This window comes from Mustela lutreola, chromosome 1 (genome assembly GCF_030435805.1).
Source record: "Mustela lutreola isolate mMusLut2 chromosome 1, mMusLut2.pri, whole genome shotgun sequence".
NCBI classification, from domain to species: Eukaryota; Metazoa; Chordata; class Mammalia; order Carnivora; family Mustelidae; genus Mustela; species Mustela lutreola.
The window spans coordinates 191,491,068-191,507,445 of record NC_081290.1 but is presented as its reverse complement, the minus strand read 5'-3'; the positions used below and the strand labels follow the sequence as shown (position 1 = coordinate 191,507,445).

Here is a 16,378-nt window from a genome sequence, read left to right as displayed (position 1 = left end):
AAAGAAAAAAAAAAAAAAAAGGATCTGTCAGTCTCTCCTCAGCCAATGCTCAAAAAGTCTCCTCTGAACCAGAAATGTCAGATCTGCATCTACGAAAGCCCTCAAGGTTCTTGTAAACCAGCAGTGAGATGGGGACAAAAGGAAAAATGTAAATAATGTCTCATCAGACTGTAGGTCCTACTCAACGAGATGACGCCATCAAAAGAAGAAAGGCCAAAGAGGAGGAGAAACAGAAACTTCCAGGGATAGACTTCAGTGAGTGACAAGAACATCATACTCTTGTTTGGAGAAACACACAAGTCCAGGGAGGGCTACAGGTCACCTGGGACTGACCAGCGAACCACCGCTAAGCTGTGCCTCTGTGTTCCTATGTCACCAGCTTCACAGACTGTCAGGACGGAAGGGACCAGAGGAGAGAGAACCATCACCAAACTTCCTCAGTAGAGGATGAGAGAGCGGAGGTCCAGATAAGGTAAATGACTCGTTCCTGGTTAGACAATGAGCTAGTGAGAGCAGAGAGTAGAAAGGACTTAAGTTGGGTTGGTCTTGTTTGCTTGGTCTTACGGATGGCTCTCTCCCTACAGCTAGGAGGGGAAGACAGGGAAAACCCCAGAAACCCTGCCCCATATCGCTCTTCAGGCCACAATGTCTGGGCTATAGGTTCTGTGGTTTCCAGAAAAGGTATATGAACTTCCTATTCACATGTGCGTACGAAGAAGAAAATCCCTTATGCTCTTTCCTGCAGTAGATACAGCAATATATGCACTTTTAGGAAGATAAAACACAGTCTCATTAAACGCAATTCAGTTTCCCATTAATTAAAAATGTAAGCAGCTCATATATTTTAAGGAAATAAAGATGTTTCCAAACTACCAAGATGTAGCTAAACTGGAAGATAAACCCTGCTATCAGCACACTGCAAACTGAAGAGGGTTTTAGCAAGATAAAAACCACTAGTTACACGATGGTGAAATTTCTGGGACATCTACTATGACCACACTCCACTCACCCCCTTGAAACAGCAGCACCAAAGCAGCACAAATCCAATATACAGGTTTCTTAAGACCAGGTTCTTGGGGCACCTGGGTGGCTTAGTCAGTTAAGTTTCTGACTTTGGCTCAGGTCATGATGTCGGGGTCCTGGATCGAGCCCTGCATCAGGCTCCCCACTGAATGGCGTCTCTGCTTGCCCCTCTCCCCCAGCTCCTCCCCTCCACTCATGCTTGCTCTCTCTCAGAAATAAATAAATACAATCTTAAAACAAAACAAGATTTTTACTGAATCACCGTTTTTTCTTTCTTCCCATTTAAAAGAAGAACTAGGTTAAACAAGTATATTATTATAGAGACTAGCAACCAAGTTTTTAAATATGAACATACATTCGCTCCCTCCTTCTCTCCCACACATGCGTGCACGCACACACACGTGAGCCTAGAGTTCAAATGCACATGACCATTATAAAACATGAAATATAGCTGCATTAGTAAGAGAGAGATTTACATATTTTAAATTCATTAATCATTTTTCACCTTTCCTGCTTAAAGTATGTAAATCCTAGAAAAAAACACCACCACAACCAACTTCAGAGACATTGATTACCCGGGGGTAATCTGCCTGGGGTCACGCAGCAGTGAGCAGAAGAACTGAATCCAACTGTTCAGGCTCTTTTCATCACCCCCACCAGTTCTCAGAGCATGGTCTGCAAATCCTGCTGGTCCCCAAGACTTTCAGGGATACAGCGAGTCACAACTATTCTCGTTAAACTACTAATTTGGAAAAATGTGTCCACCACCGTGAGACTTTTCCAATGAGATCAGCTGTTGATATCAATACATGTGAGCTTTTGATTCTGTTATAAAGAAATGTGTCCAAACCTTTGAAGGCCTGACTACATAGCTCAGTAAGCCAGTATTTTCCAAATTACCGATACAGGATGTTACAAAATCATGCAAGGTCAAAGATGCCATTCTTCACACGCTGAAAGTATAAAATGGACTTTAGTATAAAAAAGTATTAAAGTATAAAATGGATTTTAGTGTCACAAAGTATGAAATTTCATTGATGTGGCTTCAGATTCCACACTGCTGCTCTTTTAAGAAACTATCACTTGTCTAGTTTCAGTGCAGTATGAAAATACCTACAATCATCTGAAAAGGCTATTAAAATACTTATCCCTTTTTAAAATATGTGTCTGTGTGAGGCTGGATTTTCTTCGAATAGTTGAACCAAAACAACATAGCACACCAGATTGCATGCAAAAGTAGATACAAGAATCCAGTTGTCTTCTGCTATGACAGACAATTAAAGATATTTGAGGAAATATAAAACACTCTTCTCATAAATAATTTTATTGTGGAAAATAAAATTTTTCATTAAAAACATGTAATGGGTTTGTGATTATTTTTAAATGAAATTTTTTTTACTGTTTTTCTCATCTCATAATAAAAAATTTTTTCTAAAGATTTTATTTATTTGGCAGAGAGAGACACAGTGAGGGAGGGGGAGTGGAAGAGGGAGGGGGAGGAAGTGGAAGTGGAAGAGGGAGAAGCAGGCTTCCCACTGAGCAGGGAGCTCAATGCGGGGCTCAATCCCAGGACCCTGGGATCATGACCTGAGCCGAAGGCAGACACTTAACAACTGAGCTCCTGAGATGCCCCTTCTTTTTCATTTCTGATAAGGTAAATGTCAGTAGATACAACCCACATGAATACAAGCTCCTCCAGGAGGCCCACAATAATTTAAGAGTATGAACTGACCCCGAGATCAAAAGGATTGAGCACTGCTGCCCTTCTCCGTTTAAAATAAGGATAGCAGGAAAAAAAATTGATCTGTACAGATATTTCTCCAAAAAAAATTTATTACCAAGATGTACCCTGATTAATCTTTTTTTTTTTTTTAAAGGTTTTATTTATTTATTTGACAGCTAGAGAGGGAACACAAGGTGGGGGGGCAAAGGGAGAGGGAGAAGCAGGCTCCCTGCTGAGCAGGGAACCTGATGTAGGGCTCAATCCCAGGACCCTGGGACCATGATCTGAGCCGATGGCAGGTGCTTAACCAAGTGAGCCACCCAGGCGCCCCCTAATTACTGTTTCTGATCACAGTACATTCAGGTGGCCCCAATCTGGTGGTCCCACGAACAAAGAAAAGGATCCTCTGGAATAAAATGCTGTAAGTGAAGCCTTAAGTTATATATAGGTCCGAAAGCACCCTAATCAAGTAAGGGGGAAAGACTTTAGACTAGAAAGAGAATTCTACTTACCTCGAATGATTTCACACCGAGTTCTCAGCTGACCCTCAGGGACCAATGGGGTCTCACTAACAACAGGCAGCAAAGCAAACACACCCTGCGTGAGCAGGACGAATTATACTTGACACAGCAGGAAAGAAATGGGAAGCACCTATATCTAGTTTATCTGTAATGTTTTAGGACATTCATCATAATAGGAAGACACCATATTCAATTGAGAAGCAACTACTCATCAGGATCAATCCTCTTATCTTTCAAGACTGTACTGAACCTTTGGTGAACCAGTCCTCTAGGTTGGAAGAGGACAGCCAAAAGTGCCAGTAACTGCTCCATGCAGAGACAGTGCTCCTGTTAGAAGACGGCCATCCAGGAGAAAGTGGCAGTGGAGGAGGTATTCATTCCCCCTCAGCTATGTTCATCAACACAACTGCAACTACTAACAGGTTAATTTTCGCAATGTTTATTTGAATAGCCTTAATTTTTTAAAGGCTTAACTAAAAAATCTTACAAAATACGAAGCATTTTTTTTGCTATGCTTATTAAAGCTATCAGCCAAATGTGTCTCTGAATGATTGAAAATTCAAATAGCATCCGATGAATAAGTCAGATGATACCTCTATGTCAAAACCAACAAACCCAAGAGTCAAACTCAGCAAGCCTTCAGAGTTGAAATGAGTTCCATAAAAGCATAGAAATGTTGCTACTTTAGTTAGTCCAGCACTGGGGATAAGAATTGGTAATAAAGACATCAGATGTTCATTTAGGGGAGCAGAAAGCCAATGTTATTTTCAAGTGAATCATGAATTCCACTGATTTATACACTTAAAAATGGTTAAAATGACAAATTTTATGTGTCTATGTTCTACAATTTAAAAAAATACCAAAAATCGCTGAACTGTACACTTCAAAGGAGTGAATTGTATTGCACATGCACTATGCCTCAATAAAGCTGCCACAGGTACAGTGACATTCCCAGCTGCTGGTGTCCTCACGGAAGCTCATGCATTAGAGGGCAGCTGGCTGTCTCCCTAGTAAAGATGCTCTCACAAGCAGGGGGATGTGGGACGGTCAATGCCAGTGAGATTAATCAAGGTCTCCTTGGTGCCTAAGCTCTTCCAGGGCAACTTGTATAAGACAGATCAAGAAGAATATAAATAAAAAGTCACATCCTTGGTTCCTTTAAGCATATTTAATATTTGAACTCTCATTTTCTATTTTCCCAGACCCCAGAAAACAGAAAGTTTTTAGATGACCAATATTTTGTTCCAGAAACATACAGCCTTATCAGCTAATTCATAAAAGAGCTATTTTACAAAGGTACACCTGGATAATTAGAACAATAAAGTCTTTTAGGCATTTCAAAATGTGATCAGTAAAAATACATGATTATTAATAAAGTTTTTTTTTAAAGATAGTTCCAGATTTTTTTTAAAAGTAATTTCTGTTAAAGAGTACATGATTGTATGGTGAACAAGGAAAATAAAATGTTCTAGTAGGAAGAGGCTTATTAAAAATAACCAATAGTGCGCACATTACAGCTATCACTTTTGAAGGACATTTGCTTAGCCATTGGCACCTGGAAATGGCAGACAGGGCTTCCTTCTACGAGGTACATTTTTTTTTTTTTCTACAAGTTTATTATCAAAACCATCAGTACCAGTGGGGAAGGCATAAGGAACGAGGCATAAGAAACTCTTTTCTTGAAGAAAGGACAATTTTGCAGATCACTGAAAAGGGGTGGGACAGTTGGAAGAAAACAGGATTTACAAAACAAAAACACTAATGGTAGAGGGGGGCAAAAGTAGCCAGCAGAAAGAGGACCTGGGGGGGGGGGTCCTGCCAAATTTTCTATTTTGAGGTCCTCTGTACATACTTCTCAGTGATGTCCTCTGTGACACATAAGGAAGGAAATATTGACCCAAGCTCTAGTAGCTCAAAGTAACATCATACACCACCTTCAGAGAAGACAGTTTCCAGTTTGAAATATAGAAGCTCCATGTAATACACCAAATTTACCAACATCACCAAAAAAAAAAAAAAAAAAAAGCATGCAAATAAAAACTCACAGGAAGAATTATTTTACCTTCTAAAAAGAAGAAAAAAAATAAGGTTTTCTCCTTAATCACATTAGGTTCCCCCTTTCTCCTCCAAAAGCAAATAAAAACCTTTAAATAATTTATTTAAAGGGACACATCCTTGGGGTGCCTGGCTGGCTCTGTCGGTAGAGCACGTGACTCCTGATTTGGGGTTGTGGGTTTGACCCCACGTTGGGTGTACAGGGTTACTTAAAAATAAAATCCTAAAAAAAAAAAGATAAAGAGCCACATCCTTTCCAACAGTGGTTAGAAGCTGTTTTGGGGAACAGGAAGCCAAAAAAGCTAATGAAATATACCTTCTTACGGTACAATATAATAAAGAGTTACAGTTTAGCTTCTGAAAGTCAAGATAACTCAGGCAGTCCAAGCTAGCTGATTTTAAAGTATGCAAAATATATGGCTTCTAGGGCTGTAATCATGATTTTAAATTATAGCACTTTGGGGGCTTGCTGATTTGCTTTGATTAACTCTGTTCTCTGAGAAGGAAGGAGACACTCCAAATGTAATTTGCCACTTAATACCAAAGAAGCCATGAGGCCCACAGAAGAGAGTGCAGGGTCATGGCAGGCCACTTTAGTGGCTACAACCCAGCTCTCCTGCTCTGGGGAGGCTGCTTTGCTCAGCAGCCTGGGATCCAGCTTCTAGTCAAGTAACTTTGAGAGAACAGCTTTGATGGCCACTGTCACTCAGAGAGAGGAGGAATATCTAATTCCATCATCCTAAAGGGCCTATACAGTATCAGAGGAAAGTGGATGTGATTACAAGGGCCAAAAGAAAAGGAGGGTGTGGGAGGTGAGGCTGGGAAGGAGGAGGGAGAAGTTGGGCTGGTTAAAGAGAAAAAGAACACGGAAAATTGTGGCATCTTTTCAGACTCAAGACTTTGCTTTGGGTCTTCATTTAAAAATCCAGATATGAATTTATTTGGAAGTACTAGAGCTAGGGCCAAAGTATTTTTCCAGTTAGCCCGGTTGCAAGGAGAGGTTTAATCGCAGGAAAACAAAAACAAATTGTTGTTAAGGACAAGATCTGGCTGAGCTAGAACAGAAACCTGAAGTTTCTTTATTGAGTGCTAGAGAATCACGTGACTACCCTGGACTGTGTGAACTTAAGGTGAAAGTTCTATTTTTTAATTTACCTTTCTCCTGATTAAATAAATGCCAGCTGAGGACACTGGGGTCATGTGGCTCCAAGCATGTTACCCTTTCAGCTGGGAGTGACTACCTGTTTCCAGCAGCACGTAATCATTCCGTTTCTACCTGTTTCTCTTAAGAGATACAGAAAGTTCAAGTCCCAAGCTTCACTTACTAGCTCCTGCTTCTACAAATTTTACTCCCATTCTGATTCAACTGATACTTGGTCTACAACTAAAAGGGCATTCTAATTTAGAGATGAGGTCCAACGATCCAAGTTGGGCTACTTAAACCTAGGTCAGGTTTGAAAAGGCAGAAAACAGGAATGTGGACACACATGAGCTTGTTAAGTGGTAGTGATGTTTATGAAAGTAGTAGGGAAGCCTAATTGCTTGCGATGGGAGTGCAGGGGAAGAGTATTAACGACCTCCTGGCTACCCACAGGGTTCAGAGGACACTCCTGAAAGATATGAGCAGTGCAGGAACACTTTGCGTATGAAGAGAATTTGAAGATTTGACAAATGATTGAGCTCTAGTTGGCAAACATACTCTAAAACAATGTATACCCGATGCACAAAGAAAACCACAGAAAGCCAATATAACCGAAGGAGTTCTCAAGTCACGATTCTGAAACATTGATCTCTGTCGGGTGCTGCCCATACTACAGTTCATTCTAGAGCAGGCAGTTAGCAACCCCTTGCCCACAGTTTCCAGTGTATGCTCTGGTCTGCAATTAAGGTCAGTCATGCACCAGTGTGGAGAAAGCTCCGGCAGTGAAGTCAGAAGAAGTGCTTCCGGGGCTGGTATGAGCAGCTCGGCCTTCTCCACCGCCCCCCTCTCCACTCCGCTCGTGGCTCTCCTCTGAACTCAAAGAGCCCTTTGGCACCATCAGTGCAAAATTAATATTAGAGTCAAACCTCCAGGTACTAAAATTTTACTGGCCTTGTGTTCAGCAGTACCCGTGGCTAATGACAGCCATGGTTCAACTCAGTAGTGATTCAGTTAGCTAACCTTCCCAGACTCTTCCCCCCACCCCACCCCTGCTCCCGCCCCGCCCTTCCTCCGCACCCCCACCCCTGCCGCCATCTGAAGCTTCTCCATTTGTTGGTTTTTCCTTCCTGCTCAATCTGCAGGGATAATTTTACACAAGTGCCCAAGTCTAATGTATAATTACAAAAAATGCAACAATACCAAGAATAACGAATTTATAGCCAAGAAAATAAAATTTGCTTTCCTCTCCCTCCCAAATCCCTACCCTAAATAGAAAAGAAGACAACAGAAGAAAACACACCATTTTCAAGTGCCTGCTACTTAGTACACTGAGGATTTTCTGTTAATTGGGGGTGGATCCCAGCTAAGAGGACAGGTGCTTGCCTCGGGTGGGAGGAAGCCCACCTGACTCTCGCCCACCTGGACAGCACACAGCTCCAGACCTCTGACCATAGGAGCCATGGGCATACTGCGCCTCTGAGGTGCCCCTCAAAGACGATGCCTCCAGGACAGCAGAGGGCATGGAATCCAGTTTCGTGGAGGCTGGCTGCTCCTCCCTTCCCCGGCTTACTTCCTCCTCTCCGCCTCTCCACCCAGCCTCCTAATACCTCACCGCAACTCTTGGCTTCAGGAGCAACTGACCCTTGGGTGTACTAAACACAAAGGGCAAAACTCTCACTACTCAATTAAAACAAAACATGGCAAAATAAAAATTAAAATGTGCTTTCAAATACGGAATGAAGTCAAATAAATACATCTGATTTTCTCTTTTTCTTAAGTCTAAGTAAAATTTCATATCCTACACCCAAAGCTCTATACATTTGGTTTTTGTTCTGAATCAAAATGAATTTCCGATAGTGCGGAGAGCAGAGCGAGAGTCAGGACTCCCTCCCTGACAGACTCGTGCAGCTGCCGGACTGTGAGGAACTAGTCCCACTCTGGGCGCCCGGCGAACACGGCCGCCCCCAGGGGCTTCACAGGCAGACCCTCTGTCACACACTCTCTGCGTCCTCGGTGCAGCCGGGATGGGTGCCACAAGGCCGATGCTCAGAGTCCAACAACCATCAGTCACCTCCAGGACACGCGGCTCTAACTTTTATCTGGGAAGAATAAAGATACGCGGGGATCAAATTAAGAACAAATGAACGCCCCGAGAACACGTCTGACACCTGTGGGTCTCGGTACGTCTTTCTGGATCGGGAAGGCCTCACTGGACAACAGGGAAGCAAATGTGGACAGACTGTTGCACTGAACACAGATCCATCTGCAGTCACGGGGAGACAGTGCTCCTACCGTCAGGACCAACACCGAAGGACAGACATGAGCCTCCCTCACAGCAGCAATGGCAAATCTCTTAGGAATCTAGGATTTACCAGACCTATCCCACCCTGTTTCCTGCTCTTGCACAGGTTGGGGGGGGGGGGGGATGGGGGGGGCAGATGGCGCAGAAACTGACAAGGGCAGCGCCTCAGGGGGCAGGAAGAGCCTAGTCAGCAGACTAAGCCTCTGCTTGACCTACGATGTTTGGAAACAAATGGCTTTTTAAAGACAGGAAAGAAATGGAATCTCAGAAGGTTTCCACTTTAAAGAATAACAAATCATTTCATTCGATGTACGGTTCAGGCAGAATGATTCGAGAGTCGGGAATCCACGATTTTCACATACCTGAGTGCTTGTCTGTGAGGGCTGATCCAGCCAGCCTTTGGCAAAGCGTGCTGTAACTTTCCTCCACCTTCTGTAAAATAAGACCCACAGGTTTGTCACTGGAACATTGTAATTTTTCTTTATGAAAACAGGAAGGCAAACTTTCCCATATTACCAGGAGGCACGTCTAGATTTCAACATGAACGTCGTGAAGAATTTTGTTAGTGGGGGAGAAAAGTGAACCGCATTCCTTTCACCTCCCTTAAGTGAGTCACTTAAAACTTTCTCCCATAAAGATGATTCTCCTACCCCCAGAATCACCCTGGAAATAGCCCCACAGGTGACACGGGCTGTGTTAGAGCCAACCTGCCCCCAGCAGATACTTCATCAGCCCCTGGATGACACCAGCTACACTCACATGAAGGGAAAACGTGTCACGAGAAGTTAAAAACTAAACTAAGGGACACTGGTCTTAAGCTAAAAGGCTAAGAACACTTTCAATGTTGTCCCTAAAGCCTCTAATTAAATGAAGTCATGAAAAAAACGTTTGGGCTCTAGCAGTTGTGTCTACTGACGACAAAGTTTGTAAGATAAAGTCCTTTTCTCAGTAATCACCATGGAAGTCAGTTTTGAAACAGTGGCCGGTACAGTGACGACTTCAATTCTGATTCACAAAACCCCATTTGTGCCCAGCTCTTGGGATCATGGGAGCCACTGGAGCCCACTTCTGTGTGTCCCAGCGTCTGGGAAACTACCGACATCACCTAACAATTCATGGATCTTTAGTAAGTGAAAGCATTTCCTAGAAGAAGCTCTCAGAATGACACAAGCCCCACCTGTCACTGGCTTGCTGTTCACATATTCTCAGGCAGGCCAGCCAATCACCCCAAATATATTAGGGTGTTTATACCAAGAACCTCACACAACCATGCCATCTATATGGTACTATGAAGTTTTCTGTTCTTACAATCGGCAACCAGATGCACCGTGATCTTGGCTTTTTATCCAAGTTTATTCACAAGTAATGGTCAAAGAAAACAGTAAATCTAGAATATGAACAAGGTCACTGGCATCGGCATTTTGGTCATTCTCTACCTCGTCTCTGTGAAACATGTTTCTTTACCCAAGCTTCGAGGACACTGAGGTCTGAGGTACCTTTAAGTGTTCAAGGTCAGCCTCGATCTTACGAATGTACTCCATGATCTGGCTCTGTGAGTCTGCACAAGAGGGGGGACTCTGGATCTCAAAACAGGAATCCTCCATGGCTCCCCAGCGCTGCTGGACCAGGAATTCAGGGCTGAATGGTGAAGCTGCCCCGTCGGAATGGGTGTGCTGGGGCGAGTGCTGCTGCGGGCGGGCAGAGTCCGTGGAGGGGGTGCCTGTCGTGGGTGGCAGGGGAAGCGAGGAGGCAAGCCCCTCGTCCGTGGAGCTCTCCTGCACTGCGTCATAGCCATCAAGAATCAGATAGTTTCCTATTGACAGACACAGAACAGCCTGATGAGCTTCGTGCTGCCTTCCTCACATCAAGGAACAGAGATGAGGTGCTACGCTGACAACCTCAAAAGCCAACAGAGGGGGAGAAGAGCCATTCATTCCTCACTTCCAGAGTTCAGTTTTAAGTACATCAGAATCTTCTCACTTCAGGCTGAAGCGAAACTTAGCAAACTTTATGTAACTTCTAAACCATTTCAGATCAGTTGGCATCTTAAAAGCTGGAAACTACAAAGGCCCTGTGTGGTCTTGCCACCGCCTCCCCAGCCACAGAGCTCTCGTGCCTCATCTCCCGCACGGGTGCCCCAGTTCTCTGCTGTACCCCCTGCTCCCAGATGCCACATGGCCTCTGCCCTCACTGCCCTCACGGCTCTGCTCCCATGCTACTCACAGAGGCCCTCTTCCTCATCACCCTGTCTGCCCCTGGGTCTCACTTACGTTTCCTCCTAATTCTTCCCACCATCTGACATCTTTTGGTTTACTTATTTACCTTGACTCTTTCCTCACCAGTATTTAAGCTTTACAGGGATAGTGGATTTTTCTGTGTTTCAGTCAATGCTGTATCTCCCACGCCCCGGGATGGGGTCTGGCATGGAGCAGATTCGGTAATTATTTACCGCAGGGAAAAGTAAGGGCTACACACACGCACATGCACGTGCATGCACACACATGTGCACACACATGCACACAGCGGGTCATGTGTGGATACCCAAACAACATCTGTCTCAGCACACAGCACAGGTAATAACAACCACAGTCCAAGTTCACGTGTGAAAGAAACTTGCCTGAGATGCGCAAATTAACATCCTCTTCCTTCTTCACTGCTCCATCACCTTCTGATGGATTATCGTCACTGTGTGCTTCACGGGCATCAAAAAAGTGCTCTCCACTCTCATCAAGACTCCCTTCGGGCTCTGCAGGAGGCATCTCCGGGGTCCTAAGCATGTGGTCCATTACTAAAATGTTACTTGCCTGGCTATCTTGGAATGCCAGAACCACTGAATCCCGTGGAGTCGAAGATTCAGCTGAAGTCCGTGGACTGTAACAAGGGGCAGCGTCACCAGTTCCAGTTCTAAAGGGCATGTGTCCTTCGCCAGGAGGATAGGCCTTACTGTTCTCAGAGTTCTGGGCTCCACTGTCTGTCTGCACCCCTGAAGACGCTGTCCTGTATCTTGGGAAATGTGGCCAGTCTTCCTGGGAGCTCTTCTCGGTCAAACCCAGCTGTTGTATGAGCAGCTGCTTCAGCAAGCCCACTGGAAGATTTAGGGAGGGAGGCGGAAAAAACCACACATTCACAATGATAACCGCAGACTGCCGGAATTAAATTAGTTTGTGGAGTCACCCATTATTTCTAAGGGTAAGTAACTTTTTAGTAACATAGAGTCAAAATGTTAATTTCGTGGGATCATTTTTTGTTTTTGTTTTATATTGAAAAATGAAATAAGGCACCATCTAGAGAAAGTTTAACATTAAACAAGACTTGGAAAGATGTAAGCCTTCTGAATGGGGAGGTACTGCTAAATCCCCAGTACCATGCCTGCTTCTCTTTTCTCTTCCATATAACCTGAGTTATACCCCAAAGGTATTTCTTAAAACGATGTTAAAAAGATGTGTTATGCTAGAAAAGAAACCCTCGAAGTTTTGCTTTCTCAGAAGCAGACACTGTATACACAGGTGTTATTTTTTCTAATTTTATTAGAAATACAGAACATTTATTTTGTCATTTATAATATGCAAGGAATCTCCTTAAATGTGAAGAAAATAAAGCTATCCTGTAATGAGACTTACTTTCAATGATTTGGTAGCATGTATACTTTCAAAGGATAAGAAAATGTTTTTTAAATTGAGTTTTTTTAAATTGTTTTTTAAAATGAGTTTTTAAGAATGACCTTAACTGGAGGCTCAGCTTCCCTAGGCTGTTGAAAAGAGAAGCAACTCAGTTTTCAATGGGCAGGTGTATGCTATGAGGCCACGCATACAATGACAGAGTCACTGCGACTCTGTCAGTCAAACCATCAGAAAGCATTCTGACTGTTCATTCAGGGGAATCGACAATAAAGTAGATCTTCGAGAACAGGAAATTCCCAACTTTTAACTCTGCCTTAAATTCTTTCTCCTGTTTCTCTTGACAAGGTCTCCACTAGTGTTTGGCACTCTGTCCCTCTAACTACACTTCGTAAGAGATGCTGTGCATTCCCCCGGCTCTCACACTCAAATCTAGCTCTCCCCGACCCTCTCACCAAAGCTCCAGTCTTAAAACTCCAACCTCCTGCTCATTACTTCCACTAAAATAGCCTGCCAGTTTTAAAATTGAGCCCATAATCTCTGGCAAAGAGAAAAAGGGGGAAAAAAAGAAAGTGTGGCAGTGGGCAGTAGTAGTCCTTTCTGACTTTGATTTCTGACAAGAACATGGAAATCATCTAAATATTCCCTTTTCTTTGCCCTTGCACCAAGTCGATTATTTTAAGTAATTGTTGCCTCCTCACTTGATTTTTTTCCTCTAATACCGTTCCAGCCCAAACCCTTTCTGCCTCAAGCCCAGCCCACCACAGTGCCTTCACACTAGCCTCCCCCTCCTGGCCTCCTCCCACCCCAACCTTTCCACCCTCTCAGCCTGAGCCATCTGTTCTCACTAGTCATACCCTAGCTTCAAAACTTCAAATGGTTCTCGGCAGCTAAAGCAACCCTTCTCAGCCTTTCCCCTCCTCCGGGACACCTGCGAGATGGGACAGGCTCCCATTTGTAAGTGATTCTCAGACAGGCTAGAGTCGGGGGCTAGCTAGTAAGAGTGGCAAGGGCCACCCTCCTTGTGGGTGTGCACTGTGTGTGTGTGTGTGAGAGAGAGAGAGAGAGACAGACAGACAGAGAGAGGGGACAGGCTAGAGTGGAGAGTACCACAATCTCTACAGAAAACTAGAAAAATATCTGTAGTTTGAAAAAGCCCTCAAAACACGTGCTGCACCATTTTTTTTTTTTTTTTTTTTCAGAAAGAGCGAGCACGTGTGTGTGTGTGTGTGTGTGTTTGTGTAAGAGGGAGAGAGGGGCAGAAGGAGCGGAGAGAGGGAAGTGTGGGGGGAGAGGGAGAATGAATCTGAAGCAGGCGCCATGCCCAGTGCACAGCCCACTGCAGGACTCAACCTCCCAAGCCTGAGATGACGGCCTGAGCTGAACTGAGAATGGGACTCTTGACCAACTGCACCACCCAGGTGCCCCGTGTGCTGTGCCATCCTTAAAACCCAGAGGACTCAATGTGGTGTTTAAGGTTCACAGTGGCTGGCCTCACCATCCCATCTCCTACCTTTCTAGGCTTCTCTCCCACCCTCTGCACTAGTATAGTGTGCTCGCCACTCTCAGAGCACCCTCGGGGCCTCCTGCCTCTGTGCTTCTGGTCCTACCATGATTCTTACCTGTACCTTCTCTACATACCTGAGTCTTATCCATTCTACAAGGTAATAATCACCTCTCCCTTGTCTCCTGATGCTTCCCTCTCTTGTTACCAAAACCAGATCAATTCTGACACACCTGTACTGGTTAAACAGTGGGAGGTTTTCTATCTTCTTCCCAACTAGATGGTAAAATTCTTTAAGGGAAAAGTCAGAGTTCCCACTTCTTTGGATTCTCCCTACATGGCTGTGCAGTCCATGACACAACCCGGGTCCTTCACAAGTACAAAACTTACAATTCCTTAGTGCATCCAGTGCCCACCGTTCATCTGAGGCAGGCAAGTGTGGGTCTGGGCCTGGGGTTTGGTAACTTGCTCCGGCTTCCTGCAGAGTCCCGTCTTCTTGCTGCTCCTTAACCAACTGTCTCTCGGCCACAAAGAGATCGTCTACCTCGGATTTCCCAGAGGTACGCAGTGAATGAGACTGAGGTTTTGATGATATTAAGGGAGACTCTAATCCCAAATCTCTGTCTGTCCAATGGAACAGAAAAAGCAGAACAGATCTTAAACAAACGGTTAATTTTTAACGTGAAGCATTCAGGCAGTACTTGGAACAGAATAACCACACGAGGACAGAGACCGCTGGCTGTTAGGGAAAACACACTCAAGAGTGGCGTTACTAGGGTGCACACAAGGCTCGTAAGCGAAGTTTGTGAAAGTAAACAGCCGACGCGAGAATCTGCATAAACTGAAAGACTTCAAGTTTCTTTGCATTTTCCCAAGTAAAACACAGACTCCATTCTTCCAGGTTAAGCTAACACATCAGTTTACCTGGACTCTGCAGACCAGGGACCGAAATGCTGTGATGTTCCACTTTTAATTTGGGAGCTGTTTCTTCATCGTTGTCGCCTCTGTGGAAGAAAGAAAACAATCTTTCAGCTTTGTGAGGTGCCTAAACATCATCACAATGAAATGTAAGGATCATCCCTTCCTTTCCTGACCAAAACGAGGCGGAGGCAGACTCACTCGCAAGGCGATGACTGTGGCAACGGGATGGGCTTTGCGGACTGTTCCTTCACTGAGGCAGCCATCCGACAGATTAGGTCTTGCCAGCTGCAGGAAGTACGAAAGGATCCAAAATCCAAAAGGGAGAGGGGGAATAAAGATGCCCTTTAAATACACTCAGAAAGAAATAATAACAAAAACAAACAAACCAGAAACCACATCAAGCCAATCCAACAAAAAACCCTCCTTCCGCCAGAGAGTGTCTATATTTTGGTTCTTAGTTAGAGATTATAAAAAACGCTGCACCTTAAAGAAAAACCTAACAAACAACATTACGGATACACCGAACATCAAAAAACTTCACTTGACTCTTCTGAGAATTTTTCCTTAGAAAAGATAATTGCAATAATACAAATCAAAATAAGGAACATCAAACTAAAAAGGAACACGTTTTTAGAAAAACATCTTGAAAAGAATATATGGGAAGTGCTTGTTTCAATATAGTTTTTGGTTTCCAAAGTACTATTACAAAAACCAAGTTAAGTTTATAGAATAACATATTGAGAATAATAAAAACTATTAGAGCAAGGTAGCTCTATCTAATACATACACAGTCTTTTCGGAAACCGTCTGTGCCACCAGCTCATAAATTTGTGCTCCATTGTCTGACATGGAGATGACAAATAAAGCTTTGTTATCTGGAAGAAATAAGAGAGAAATTACTCTAACACATGAATATGACCTAGAGGCCATGAAGGATGCTTCCAGAGTCCTGGTTTATTCCACACTTTATCTGGGTAAAGGCTAATCAGCTCACTTTGTAAAAATTCATTAGCTATACACTTAAAATCAGTGCAACTTACTATATGCTACATTGTATATATTATACTTCAATAAAACCAAGATCATAAAAACTAGCATGTATTCCACAGTAACTTCATAGAAACAAGGAGATGGCTGTATATCTGAATTAAGGAGCACTATGATGTTTTCGCATTTATTTTGAATTGCCCTTTTGCTAAACAGTTACTTAATATTCAATAAATACTAGAGAAAAGAGGTTATCAGTTTATCTTGCTGTTACAGAACTAATAAGTTTTAAAAGGATTCCACTGTTACTATGATTAATATATAATTTTCTAACTTAAATGGATTTCCAAAATCCCGAACTACACCCACCTCTCCATTTTTGCTTGTTTGCTCTTTTATCACAAATCAAAAAACATACAACTCTAAGGAAAGTCTTTTCATTTAGATTATCTAAATCTTCCTTGGTACCTGTCCATGATCTGACTAAGGAATAAAGATCAAAGGAGCATGCAGGAAATTTTCCAATGCAGAAAACTGCTCGGAGAAGCCAGGCTTCCCAAATAATTTGGGGGTATAAACTCTTT

At 43.4% G+C, this 16,378-nt stretch overlaps 1 protein-coding gene across 5 annotated transcripts in view; it reads right to left on the bottom strand.

The window, feature by feature from the left end:
• Nucleotides 1-4,420: 4,420 nt before the first annotated feature.
• ARHGEF12 (Rho guanine nucleotide exchange factor 12) overlaps nucleotides 4,421-16,378 on the bottom strand; it is a 144,314-nt gene continuing 132,356 nt past the window's right edge. For all 5 annotated transcript variants that reach the window (XM_059183432.1, XM_059183434.1, XM_059183445.1 and 2 more), the window contains 8 exons: nucleotides 15,595-15,682; nucleotides 15,006-15,092; nucleotides 14,811-14,890; nucleotides 14,277-14,510; nucleotides 11,383-11,850; nucleotides 10,262-10,578; nucleotides 9,128-9,197; nucleotides 4,421-8,562 (listed from right to left, as the gene is read on the bottom strand). In XM_059183432.1, coding sequence (XP_059039415.1) covers nucleotides 8,552-8,562; nucleotides 9,128-9,197; nucleotides 10,262-10,578; nucleotides 11,383-11,850; nucleotides 14,277-14,510; nucleotides 14,811-14,890; nucleotides 15,006-15,092; nucleotides 15,595-15,682 — 1,355 coding nt within the window. In that variant the 3' untranslated portion in view covers nucleotides 4,421-8,551. The remainder of the gene's footprint in view (nucleotides 8,563-9,127; nucleotides 9,198-10,261; nucleotides 10,579-11,382; nucleotides 11,851-14,276; nucleotides 14,511-14,810; nucleotides 14,891-15,005; nucleotides 15,093-15,594; nucleotides 15,683-16,378) is intronic.